At 41.9% G+C, this 13623-nt stretch overlaps 1 protein-coding gene across 1 annotated transcript in view; it reads left to right on the forward strand.

Annotated features, from left to right (window-relative positions):
• The window catches only part of Clasp1 (cytoplasmic linker associated protein 1), a 219296-nt gene that overhangs the window by 138532 nt on the left and 67141 nt on the right, over positions 1 to 13623 (forward strand). Inside the window, exons 21-24 of the mRNA XM_060371639.1 lie at positions 2265 to 2372; positions 3977 to 4003; positions 5949 to 6116; positions 11064 to 11171. Of these exons, the coding sequence (XP_060227622.1) occupies positions 2265 to 2372; positions 3977 to 4003; positions 5949 to 6116; positions 11064 to 11171 (411 nt within the window). The remainder of the gene's footprint in view (positions 1 to 2264; positions 2373 to 3976; positions 4004 to 5948; positions 6117 to 11063; positions 11172 to 13623) is intronic.

The following is a 13623-nucleotide window of genomic DNA, read 5'->3' on the forward strand; positions in this document are numbered from 1 at the left end:
CTCTGTACATAAACTAAGCTGAAATTTCCTTCTTTGTACCCCCTGTAGCAGAATTCAGTGATTGGATGAGTTCACTGAGTTTTCACAGAAGCTACTCTTGGATCTGTCCTTTAGGCTTTCCATAGAGGACATCAACTAGATATAAGATGGCAGGCCAAAGGCGTTGCGTATATGAGGCAGCAGAGAAAGATAGCACACATAGAGTGAACCCATATGGACTTCAGTCTGTTATAAAATATAAAATCATTCACAGTGTTCAAAAGAAGTAAGAAATTTACACCTTTTAGTGAGTGAAATACATAGAATTTATTAGCCAAAATGACCCTCCTGACTGAGAAGACGCTGCCAATCCAGAGTAAGCAGAGCAGCGACCCAGCTCCAGACACCAGCAAGTTCAAGACCAGGTCATTGGCTGAACCCTGGGGCCTGTGGGCATTCACTGTCATGACCTCAGGACACAGCAGGATACATACGGCTGCATCACCACTGGCCAGCAAAGGAAAACTTTCCTAGGTGTGCATGCATGGTGGGGTTTGTGTGTGACTGAACCTTGCCTGTGCAGTATGCACTGAGGTGTACTCTAAACTCAGTGTTTTTACGGGTCTCCTTTGTGTCAGTAGTGCTTCACTGCTTCCGTTCTCTTTGTGTCACATGAGTAAGAGCAAATAAATGAAAGTGTGTAATTTGAAAAATAACTGATGGCATATTTTATAGGTTATATAACCCCAGATCTACAAACGGATTAAGAAGTCTAGCAAAAGTTTTAAACATAAGCTCAAAATAAAATGATTAAAAGCCAGGTGTGGTGGCATATGACTGTAAATCCCAGGACTCAGGGGGTTGAGGTGGGAAGATTGCTATGAGTTTGAGGCCAGCCTGGACTACATAAATACCAGGTCAGCTTGGACTGCTTAACAAGGTCCTGTCTTAAGAAACATTACATGTCTCTCTCTCTGTGTGTGTGTGTGTGTGTGTGTGTGTGTGTGTGTGTGTGTGTGTGTGTATGCCAGTAATACATTATATGCTAACAAATTCTACTAAAAGACCTTTTTATAATTAAAATTGCCTTAGTATAAAAACTAAAGTAGAGCTCTGAAAAAGAGAGGCATTGTAAAATTAGCAGGAAAAGAGCTAAGGAAATTTATTTGAGAATTAGTTATATGGAAAAGATTTAAAAAAAAAAAATCTCTCCTTGGCCCGTATGAAAAATCTATTCTATTCCACAAGTATACTCACAAATACGTTGTCGAGTAAAGCAAAATTTTTAAAATCCATTATAATTTTTAAGTATGCAGAACAGTGGCAAATGTTTCTTGCTCATGCAAGAAGTTTGAGAGCATCCTGAACATGCCTTAGGACCATGTCACCAAATGCCGGGAGCGTAAGACCTCCAAGAGAGATTTTACCCTTTAGCTTCATGGGTATAGGTGCTCATTAAAAAATATTATGTGTGTGACCTAAGTATTTTGTGCTACTTTAAAATGAGAAATGCCTGGAATAACTTGAAAATAGATGCTGATCACCTACTTGGGTTTTGCTGGGTGACCTACAGGAGCCAGAGGTTCTTGGGGGCCATCCAGCTGGCCTTGAGCAAGCACCCTAGGCCAGGTGTGTTACGCTGGACAGACTTCCCTCCCTGTTGTTCTCTTTCTTGTCTGTGCATTGCCGAGAGAATGCTGATTTTACAGAGCTCATAGTTCTCAGTAGAATAAATAATGCAGCCTGTTAGTCAACGTCCAGTAGTCAGTGTAGCCCAAGCTGTGCGGCCAAGAATGACTTTTCCTTCCTCCTTAGCCTCTTGCCTCACCCCCAAGTGCTGAGATAACAGGTGTGTGCCATCATACCCAGCTTATCCATCTTTTCAAAATTTGACTGAAAGTCACTGGTTCCAGTCTCCCTCCACCCCAGCGCTGCACTTTCTTGAATCTTCTTCCAGCCTCAGAGCTTGTTTCTGCGTCCTCCTCTGCAAGCTTCATCTGTTGCTGGGAAGGTGTCAGTTGCCGTCAGTTCTAGCTGGCTTACAGAAAAGGCCTTCTGTGCTTCCTTGACTCCAGAGAAGCCCTGTGGAGCATTCAGAACCACATTCATTGCTGCTCATCCTACTGGGGTGACCCTGGTATAACTCTCAGGGGACCTGGCTGACAGAAACCCCTGCTCTCTGCGTGGTCAGCCTCATCAGTGCCCTGCGCTTGTGGTGTGGGTTCTTATGTAGATGACACTTCCTGAAAATGTTACGGAAACATTGTTTTTGCTGTATCCTCCAGGTCGGATCCGCACGAGACGGCAAAGCTCGGGGAGTGCCACCAATGTTGCCTCCACACCCTCGGATAGTCGAGGCCGCAGTCGCGCCAAAGTGGTTTCACAGTCTCAGCGTAAGCGGGGGATTTTATGCTTTGATTACCTTAGCTTCCTTTAGTTGCTAAAGGAACAGCCGAACAGGCTTCAGTGTCTGTCTGCACTGACCTCAGTGGCTCTGAGACACTCCTAGTAACCACAGTTCTAGGTAGGCTTATAAGATGAAACGTTCCAAGAATGCTTTGGTCTCCTCACCAAGTGATTCGTATTTCATGGGTAGGTGGCTCTGTCTGTACTCAAAGACCTGAGTTTGGATTTCCAGCTCCCACATAACTAGGTATGCTGACATACACCTGTAATCCCAGCACTAGGGAGAAGGAGACAGCTGGGTCCCTGGGGCTTGCTGGTCAGCCAGTCTGTTCCAACTGGTAAGCCTCAGGCCCTGTCTGGAAACAGAAGGTAGGAATAGAAAAAGGTACCCAACATCCTCTTCTGGCCTTCACATACATGCACACATGGAAACATACCACTCACACTAATGTCTAATGCATAGATAGCATTAGACATTAAACTATGCTGTGATTCCCTATCCTGAGGCCTCTCAAGTCAAAACTTACCGCTCACATCATCCATTTTTGTAGTCTGATTTCCCGTGGGGAAGGGGAGCTAAGGGTCATTTTACATTTCTTCCTTAGCTCTTTCCTGTGACCAGGTTCCCCACCCAAGCTGGTTAGTGCCGGCTTTGAAATCCAAATGTCATCTGGACTTAGGAGGACGTGAAAATTGCTTCTCTAGTGGAACTGAGATTAGGAGAGGCTTAAATCTTAACACTCAGGGACATACTGATCCAGACCATGAGGTGCCTCACTTCCGCTCCTGCCGGATTGCACTCGCAGGAATGGTGGCCACTAAATAGTAGTGCATGATTGAGCCTGCACCCAGCCTTACTCATACAAATTAACAATGATTTGAATGAGGCAAATATATTTATACCACAAGTGTGAACATGAGACATCCATAGCCCTGGTTTGATATGAAGTAGATTTTTTAAGATTTATTTATTTATTATGTATACAATGTTCTGCCTGCATGTTCACCTGCATGCCAGAAGAGGGCACCATATCTCATTATAGATGGTTGTGAGCCACCATGTGGTTGCTGGGAATTGACCTCAGGACCTCTAGAAAAGAGCCAGAGCTCTTACCCTCTGAGGTGTCTCTCCAGCCCAGTGAAGTAGATATATTAATCCTAGATTTAGGGTCCTTAAGGTTTGAAATGCTTTAGATATTTGGAGATCAAGGAAACTCGTAAACATTAAAGGATGAAAACAGTCCAAAGCAGTGTTCTTCCAGCTACTGGTATCTTGTTAAAGATGGATGTAAGGCACAGGTGACCAAGTTCTGCTTGTTTCCCTCTTGCTGAAAGCTGAAATGTGCTCCAAGAAGCAGAGATCTTGTCTTTTCCGCATCTCCTAAGCTGAGCGCATTACAGATGGGTGTTTTATAAACAGGTTAAATGCTAAAACTGTGCGCTGTGCATAAAAGAAAACACCCTTGGGACTATAGCGATGTTGCTACTGAGCTTTGAATAAGCCATTTGTGCTGTGTCGCATGCTGACCTTGTGTGTTGTGTTGTCTTTTAACCCACTTTTGCCTGTCGTGTGGTCTGCTCCCTAATGAAGGATCCAGATCTGCTAACCCTGCTGGTGGTAAGCCATTCTTCTTCTTGCCTCTCTGCTCTCGTTGGCCGTGCGCTTTGCACAATATTAATGTCTCTGTTTTATGCCTAATCTTCCTGCATGGTCCTGTATTTTCAATACTAGAGGTTGGAATGCATTTCTTTTTGCTTTGACGTAGCTTAATAGTTTATTTTATGTTTAAGTCTTGGATTAGTTCTTCACAGTAATGTGCATTACTGATTATTACAATGATTTTTCTTCCAAGTTGTAGTTTCATCATTATTGGGTATTAATTTTCTTGTGTAGCCAACCAAGTGACTTATTTGAATGGGGATAGTTTTATTATACAATGTATATTTTTGAGACGTACTATAAAAATATTTTCAAATCTTTATTCTGTAAGAAAGTAATTTGTGGATAAGTGTTGTCCCAAAGGGATTTTGTTTTATTTATTTTTCCTGTAGGTCGTTCTGTTCTGCATCATAATTATTTATGTTTTATGTTTTAAATTTTTGCTGCCATATCTACTGCTAAGTGTCTGTCATTTTGGGTATATTCATATTTAAGTCTTGCTGTTTTCTCCAGAATTCTATCCCACAGAAAATATGTATATAACCATATCTGGATATTTAGCTATTAATAGAGATTAGCAACCCCAATATTTATTTCTGGTTTCTGGTTTTATTTCGAATTTCTCAGAGAATGTGACCCATGTAAATTTCTTTTTCAGGTTTTTTGAGTTTTGTTTTGAAGCTTAGTACACAGTATTTATAAAATGTGGGTATTAAAATGAAAACAGTGTGTTTTTGGATACACACATATGTGCAAGAGGAGTATACATATGAAGTCACACTGAAATGCTAGGCAGTTGAGTGTAGTTACACAGACTGAGTTGGTCACAGCGTAACCAGGGGTACAGGAAGGTCTCTGGTTCATATGTGATCTGTTGTTAACAGAAGGGTTGTCATGCAAGTCTTGGATGAATGTGTCCTGAATATGCTTGCCATCAAAGATGCTGCGCACACCAAGTTTTGATTGCTGGCTCTGTTAGTTTCTCTGAGACTTTCTATAGGGTCTTTTAATTATTATGGCCTTTCTTATTTCTCCTTACGTTCTTTTTCATGTTTTGTGTTTCAAAGTTGTGTTGTTTGGAGTGTAGAAGTTTGTATTTACTATCAGTGTGGTCAGTTATCCTTTTACCACTCTGTGCTTTTTGTTTTGTTGCTTGATTTTAAGTGTGTCATTTGATTCTTGTAAACAGCATATCGTTTTGTTTCATTTATATATCTGTTAATTCTATGTCTGCCCAAGGTCTGGGTTGTAGTTCAATAGTAGAGCACTTGGCTAGCATGACAAGGCTCTATCTCCAGTACCGGAAAAAGAAGCAAATTGAGAAATCTCTGTCTTTTAATATATGAGTGACATCCGGCCACATTCATTACAGCTACTGATGTTTAAGCTTATGCGTACCAGCTTACCTGTGATGTTTTTAAACCTTTTCTAGTTCTTTCACTGCCGTGTCTTCCATTTGTTATACCAAGCCCATTTACCCTAAGTTAATGTCTGAGAAGGTTTGTTATGTTCATATGTCTATTTCTCCAGTGATTGTACTTAATGTTTAGGCAATCAGCTCTTAGGGGTTCAGAGTGTGGTTCATGGGAGAGTGCTTGCCGGATGGCTCTGGCCTTGCGCCTTAGAACAGGGTGTGCCTGTTACTGTCAGCGTTTCCATTGGAAACTGCACCTCTACTTCCAAAGTTGCCTTGTGGATCTTTATGCAGAAATGTTAGTTTATAATAGTAATTCTATGTGCCTACATTTTTAAAAACAATATTACCAATTAAAATGCTATTTTTATATAAAATTCTCTTATTGTTTCATGTAAATTCATGTGTAAAAACTTGCATCTTTAATCACTGTAAATTGTCACCTGACTTACTTTCTGTCCCTCACTGTCATTTTGCTTCACTTCTTAGCTGGCAGCCGGTCAAGTTCCCCTGGGAAGCTGTTGGGAAGTGGCTATGGTGGACTTGCTGGGGGTTCCTCAAGAGGCCCACCTGTAACGCCGTCTTCAGAAAAACGAAGCAAGATTCCCAGGAGTCAGGGATGTAGCCGAGAAACAAGTCCTAACAGGATTGGATTAGGTAAGGGTTCTCCTAGTCTTGGTCCCCCAGCATGGCTATAATCTCAGTTACGATCTCATCACTGACACAGAAGGCGGAGCTCTGCTTTGCAACTCAGTGATCCACTTCCGCCGCACTTAAAAATAGCTGTTTGCTTGGTGCACTAGAGCCAAAAACTATGTGAAACTTAGTGCTTCCAACTGATGGGATGGGAAGTCATCCTTTACAAAGCACTAAATTGGTAAAATAAGAGTTTATTTCCTAATTGAAGCACTGTTACTCTTCATTTTTCTTTCACTGAACTCATTCTAGTCATTAACATATATTAATTTCCAAAAGCATTTCAGTGTTCCTATTTTTATTTTGATCTTTAACCTAACTGGTGAAAATATAGTCAAAGAGTATGTATGGTTACTTTTGACATAATTTTGCTGAAACATGAAAGCTAGAGCTTGAGGAACACCAACATACTCTACTGTTGTGTTGAGTTTCTTTATAATAGCAGGTAGATAAGGATAATTCTCAGTACGTTATAGACATGCTAACTCTTATTTCCCTTTTGATGTAAAGCCATTCAAGATATAATACTAAAAAAGATTTATTGATGTATGTACTTTTATTATATATCTATCAGCTTCCTTAAGTACAAATTTATTGCTTTAAAATTAAGAGTATGACGTCTTTAACTTTTCTTGTTGGCTTAGTTTTCATCCCCATTGGTTTTTCTCAGCCCTTTTTTACATGAATATTTACTGTGTATCAGGCCCTTTTTTGGACCTAGAATTAGAAGATAAATAGACTTAGCTTCTCGCACCCAAACCCTTCTACTCTGTTGTCCTCAGGGGCCTCAGGTCCTCAGGTCCTCAGGGGCCATCAGAAAGGAGGCTCTTTTCCCTTTGTCACTTGATCCTCCTAGATTTCCTGATAACAGAGGTATCTTGGAGTAGGCCCTACTTTGATGTACAAGGAAAAGATACTCTTGGGAAGAGAGAAGCAGCTGGGCCAGAAAGACTCATTAACCATGTGGAGAGGAGGTCAAGCGCAGCAAAACTGGTAGGCCTCAGCCAGGGGCAGATGTTAGTTCAGGAGTGGCTAAGATTTGATTGGAACTCAATCTCCAAGTGGAAATGTCTGGATTATCTCATCTGGTACTGCAACCCATCTGCATTTGGCTCAGCTTTTGTTTAGAAGACTATTTTAAATTGAGATGTGACTCTTCAGCAGTCTTTTTCATTGTTGATTTCTGAACTTCTGTAAGCTATATGTTTGCAATGCATACCGCCATTATATCTAAACATAGACTTTTCTGCTTAGGACCTTTAAATGTTTGCAAAGGTACTGCTTGTATCAGTTACTTTTCTTGTCACTGTGACAAAACATATGGCAAGTTAGGGAAGGAAAGGCGTATTTTTGCTCACAGTTTGAGGGTTCACAGTCATCATGCTGGGGAAAGCACATGGCAGGAGAGTGAGGCAGCTGGTTACGCTGCATCTACTGTCAGAAAGCAAAGAGGTGGACACTGGTGTTCAGCCTGCTCTTTTTTATTTAGTCTAGGCCCAGCCTACAGGATGGGTCTTCCCACCACAGTTGACCCTGTCTGGAAACTCCCTAAAAACATGTCTCCTTGGTGATATGTCCTGGCCAGCTAACAACCTATTAATCACCAAACAAGCTTTTATGTTCTTCTTGAAATTAGGAAATGACCCAATTTCAGTAATCTAGTATAGCTCTAGGGCCTGCTATTATTCCATGCTCCTTATCTGATAGTCCTTTGTGTACAGTAGGAAAAGGAACATTTTCTGAACTTTGAAAGCCAGTGTCATAAAACATCAGTAAAGGAGTTTGTTTCCTTTCAAAAAGTTCTTACGTGAAGGTGGTATTTTTTATCTTTCTTATTTTTTGTAGACAGGTCTATGTAAGGCCAGGCTAGCCTAGAAATCAGAGATCTGCCTACCGCCATCTCCTAGGTGCTGGTACTGTATTACAGTGTCTGTCTTCTGTGTTATTTTGAAGGAAATTATTTCCTTGGTGCTCACGAAAGGTGGTGAGTAGTATTGGAGTTTTAAGATCATACATAAAATTCTGACTGAAGGTGTTTCGTTTCTGCATATTATAAGAACACACATATAAAGAAATACTTGTAAAGAATGTAACTTAACACTTATCCCTTTATAAGGTGTTAGTTGTTTAGCATTTTTCAGTAATAGTTAGCAGTGATCATTAAGTTTATACTAGCTATATATTTGTGTGTCTAATCATTTGGTTTTCTGTTTAGCACTTTTAAGTACAAAGAATAAAAAAGTGGTAGCATGTTTTAAGAATGTTTTCTGTAACCCCCAAACAACCTAACTCAGCAGTTTTAGTGGCAGCTACACTAGGCTTAGAATTTACATTAAAAGCTAATTCTGAGGCCAGGGACATGGTTCTGTAGGTAAAGCTGTAAGCTACACAAGCCAGATGACACGATCACTGGAGCCCGCATGAAAAGCCAGATGTAGTAGCACACGTGTTATCCCAGCACTCTGGAGCAAGGTGGGAGGCAGAGAAAGAGCAGCCTGCCAGCCCACAGGCCAGCCAGCCCAAAGTGCATGTCTCAGAGACAGCAGTAAGAGGGTCCCTGCCCGAGCAAGGTGGAAACTAAGGACCAACTCTTGACAGTTGTCCTCTGACCTCTAACACATGTGCGCCCCCTCCATCTCTTTCTCTCCCCTGTGTCATAGTTTCACCTAAGATGTTTGGTGTGGGTACTTACTAACAAGACAAGCTGATTTTATACTGTGGATGGATGGATGGGTGGGTGGGTGGGTGGGTGGGTGGAGATTATATGAATGAGTTTTGACCACTTGATCTATAAAAATTTTTTTGGTGCTTATTTTAGATCTTTTTATAGATTAGTCTTGGAAGTAATGTTGTAAGTGGGTGGGGTTTTTTTTCTCTTGTGGATTAGATTAGCCAACATTTGAAATATCACTCTTACCACAAAATGTTCATTAATGAGGTTTGGGACAATTATGGACAGATTTCTGACAAAATAGTGGACAGAATTCTTTTTCTATATGCCGCATTGTAAAGGAGTTCATGAGCACGGATGGGTGAGTGAATTCTCTAGAAGAAATAGCAGAGGGATAAGGCTTGTCAGGAAGCTTGTGTGGGCATTATTCCACATCACAGCTGTTTATTCTCATTAATGGTACAGCAGGTATACACCAGAGAGAGCATGTATTTTCAGTTCTGTAGCATCTCTATGAACTCGAGAAGGGGGTGTGTTCTCCATAAAGTTAAAGTATAGTTAGCTGAGTGCACACTTACATGCCAATTGCCTAGTTAGGAATAGACAGTGGAAAAGGGAAGCTTTCCATGCGTTCTATTTGGCAGGTGACTCTGAAATGTATGTGTGCACGTTGCCTCCAGTCTCCTCATATAAACAATGTAATTCTTTTTTATACCTTATTTTCCTGTGAGAAGATTAGAATCAGGGAGACAGGTGGCTGGACCAGTGAGGCAGCGGGAGCTATCTAGTCACTGCTGTGTGCATCTGAGAAGCTCCTGTGTGCTGGTTGCCACAGCTTGACACCTGTTGTTCTTGCCCTCTTTATATGACCTGTTTAGAATGTTACAGGAATTGCCGATTAAATAGTCACCAGTACTGTGAGTGAAAACCTCAGTGTTCCCTGTCATTCTGTCAGAATTGAGAATTTTTAGTGAAGCCTTTGGAGTAGATCATTCAGATTACATTTCTGCATCACTTTCCCCTTCCTGTAGCGTGCCAGCGTCTGGACATCACAAGCTCTTGGGGTCTGGTTCTACCTCAGCATGGAGCTATTTTGTACATTCAAAGCTGGCTTCATATCTACACATTTTTTAATGGAGGGTTTCGTGATTCTGGTAGTAAGGTGTCACTCTTATAGTTTATCTGAAATCTTTCCACCAAGATAATAAACTGTGATCATTGTGATATAGAAGGTATACTTGTTTTTACATCAGAGAATCAAGCGCACTAGTTTCAAGCGCACGCCCTCTGAGGGTGAGATGTCCCTGGCATCTGTGATGCTTGGCATCCCTCTGCATACATTCCGTAAACAATGTTTCTAAAGAGCGTTTCACCTGTAACTTACTTCTCTTTCTTCAATTTGAGAAGCACAGTTATCATGTTCTTTCTGAGCTTCATAGCCAAATATTAGTAGACTTAGCCTACTGTACAGCTCTGTCTACAGTCTTAATGTTTCAGTGTTTGGAAGTCATAAAATGTCCAGAGACAATCACAAAATAATTGCTATTCCAGGGCCATAGAGGAATCTTCTTGACTGAATACTGGGGTTGTCGTTTTCCTTGATGTAGAGACCAGAAAATGATAAGCACTCAGTCTTGGTTCTGCACCTATTGGTTTAGCTTGATTCTTTGCCAAGATGCCTCATCTCCATCCTGACTTCGGGCAAGCTTTCCAGCTAGATTGCTTGTTGGCTTCTCTGTAGAACATGCTGCCCTGGGGAATAGGGAGCCGTCTTCTTTTTGTTAGGGGAGTTTGTAGACCTCAAGACCAGAGCTTTTATTCCTATTATTCATCCAAATTAAATGGTCTTTGGAGGAACCAAATGCCATGAAAACAGCTTTGGTCTCCTGAGCTCTTGTTGAGGTGTCTGCTAAAGCCACAGAGACTGATTTTTCCTGACATGCTTTGAATCTTATATTTGGTGCCAGGCTGTCCTTTGGGAAGATTTCATTTCTCACATTTAAGTGTAAATTTCACTTCAGTGTTTAAATCCACAGCCTTCTGAGGGACAGAAGACAGAAGTCGGGTTTGTCCAGACCCTCCTGTCAGGGAGACCTTCTTCATGGGCAGGTGGCCCTGTGCTTCCCATCATAGACAATGTCATAATTACATTAAGCAAATGTGACTGATGCTTTGAGTTTTTCTGTCTTCATTAAATTTGTTCACCTTCTCTGAAACCCTCTCATGCTGCACGCTAGCACGGAGCAGCCGTATCCCTCGACCCAGCATGAGTCAGGGGTGCAGCCGCGATACCAGCCGTGAGAGCAGCCGCGATACAAGCCCTGCTCGGGGCTTCACTCCACTCGGTGAGTACCCACAGGCGCTGCGCAGGGGCTCCCGGTGCTTGCGCACTCACTGCTGGGTGGAATGACCGCTTCCCTCCGCTGCTCTGTGATCCTGTCTTCTCTTCCCTCTTCCTTAGTCACCCTTGTGGTCCCCTCTGCATGCATAAACTTCAGCAGCTACCAATTTTCACACATTAGAGGGGAAAAAAAAAGCTCCATTTCATTCTGCCCTGGCCACTTCTGGCCACTTGTCACTGGACAAGCCCATTTGTGTGGCAGTTTCTAACATAAGGCAAAACTTAGCTGAAGTAAATGGCTGCTTGCTTGTGAAATGAACTCAGAATTTACACATAGTCATCAAACTTCTGGCTTACCTTTGATTTTACTAAAGATGAGTTTATATAAGGTTTTGGGTTTTTTTTTTTTTTTTTTTTTTTTTTTTTTGGTACTGAGAAAGGAACCAGGGCCTCAAGCTTTAAGGGTATTAGGCTCTAGGCCACATCCCCCAAGCCCAGTATATATTAATCAAAGGAAGAACAGAAATATGATCTACTGTTTTGTGAGTTTTAAAGTTAAGTGAGTTTTATTTTTAGTTTTAATAACCCTGCCTTCCTCTAAAATGGACATAGTACATCTATTAAGTACAAATTATCTATTCCAAAAAGTGTCCATCAATACCCTAATGAAAGGGGCATTTTTATCCTTCAGCAATTACTTTCCAGTTGTGTGGCATGTGCAGTGCTGTCAGGGTGGATATTTTACTCTTAGAAATGCGAGCAAGAAGAAATGTTGACATTGCACCTGAAAAAAGCTCCCATTCCCAGTGAAGAATGGCTTCAGCAGTCTGTACTCTTTTTTGACTGTATGATCTTTTCCCTCTGTATGTGTCACTCCAAGAGAGATCAAAGAGATCTCCTGCTCGTGGCATACACCTCTTCTGGTAGCTTGTTTTTCTCCAGTCAGTGTCAGTAATCAAAGATGTAGGCTCTGAAAACAAGTACCAAAGGCCTTCTAGATGATTCTCTTAGGGGTTCCTTCTCTTAGGCTGTCAGCTATTCTTCCCTCTCCCAGTCAGGCAGCTTTCCCAGTGCCTGTCAGGTATGCCGCAGTACCCTCAAGCTCTGGAGCTAAAATCTTAGGACATCAACAGTGACACTTCCCCTCCCCCCACCTCCCCCGAACTGAATGAACTGGTTATTTTTCCTTTTAAAATCAGGCTGTACACCTATGCGTCTTGGCTCACTATTTGACCTTCCAAACAACGTATTACATGAATAAGCAATTGAATCTGTGGATGATTTTGTCTGTTCGAAGCAGGTCAGCATTTTTCTTGTGGCTGACATTTTACACTGTCTATGGACCAAGCCTTGAGTCTGTCATGCAGTCTGCAGGCCAGGCAAGGAGGGCAGAATTCTTTGTATCTAGATTGAACCCTGAGCAATTGATTGATCACAGTGGCTTTTGCTCCTTGGGTAAACAGATCTCTTAACTGTCTTGGTGATATCCCAAGGTGCTACATCCTGTAGTTGCTGTTGCCAGGGCAGAAGCTGTGGCTCCTAATGAACTCTGGCTTCACCGGCTGCTGTCTTCTCCTGTGGCTGGGGCAGTAGGAAATAGCTTTTAAGCTAAATTTTTAAACCATGCCTTTTACCTCCTTGTATTAAATCTGTCCCCTGAACTTGTGTCCAAAGGAATAACAAAAGGGTACCATTTCAAGCATCAGCTGGCACAAGTGCCTTCAGTCCCTGCTCACACTGAGGGACAAGCCTTCAAGCCTGATCTTACAGTCACACATTTAAGCTGCAGAGCCAGGCATGGCTTTGGCTTACAGCCTGTTTTGTTCAAAGCAGTTCTGATGAATGTCTCTCACATTGCTCAACAGTGTGTTAAGTGCTTTGTAGTGAGCTCCCTCTTCGGCTAGACACAGAGCATAGGGCTCAAGAAATTTTCCTAAAGTGTTGGTTTCCAAGTTTGGAGCTAGGACCCTCGCATTCAGAGAGACTACCCAGAAAGTGGCTGTCCTGTGGGAGCTTGCTGCGTATCCCTGATCATTTTTGTTGTTGGTTTCCATAATCACTTCCCATCAGTCACCCTTTGAGTTAAACGTACATGGCCAGACTTCATTAGGAAAAAAAGGAAAAAAAGAAAGAAAGAGAATTGCATTTCAGTGAATGCAGACCTCTCTCTGCCTCTGGAGGACTGGCTCCAGGACTGCCTGCAGATGCTCAAGTCCATTCAGTAAGATGCTGAAGTATTACACAGCCTTTGTTCCCCATACTGCTGGCTCATGCATCTAAGTCATCACTGGATTAACTATCATATGAAACACATGTGAATGCTCTGTAAATGGTTGTTGTACTGTGTTGTTTAGAGACCAGTGACAGAAAGCATATTCAAAGTCTGCAGACATAAAAGCTGTTGATAGGCTGCCACTGGTAGCTGTCATTTTCAAGTTTGTAATACTGTGTTGTTG

The sequence above is a fragment of the Meriones unguiculatus genome, chromosome 18, assembly GCF_030254825.1.
Source record: "Meriones unguiculatus strain TT.TT164.6M chromosome 18, Bangor_MerUng_6.1, whole genome shotgun sequence".
NCBI classification, from domain to species: Eukaryota; Metazoa; Chordata; class Mammalia; order Rodentia; family Muridae; genus Meriones; species Meriones unguiculatus.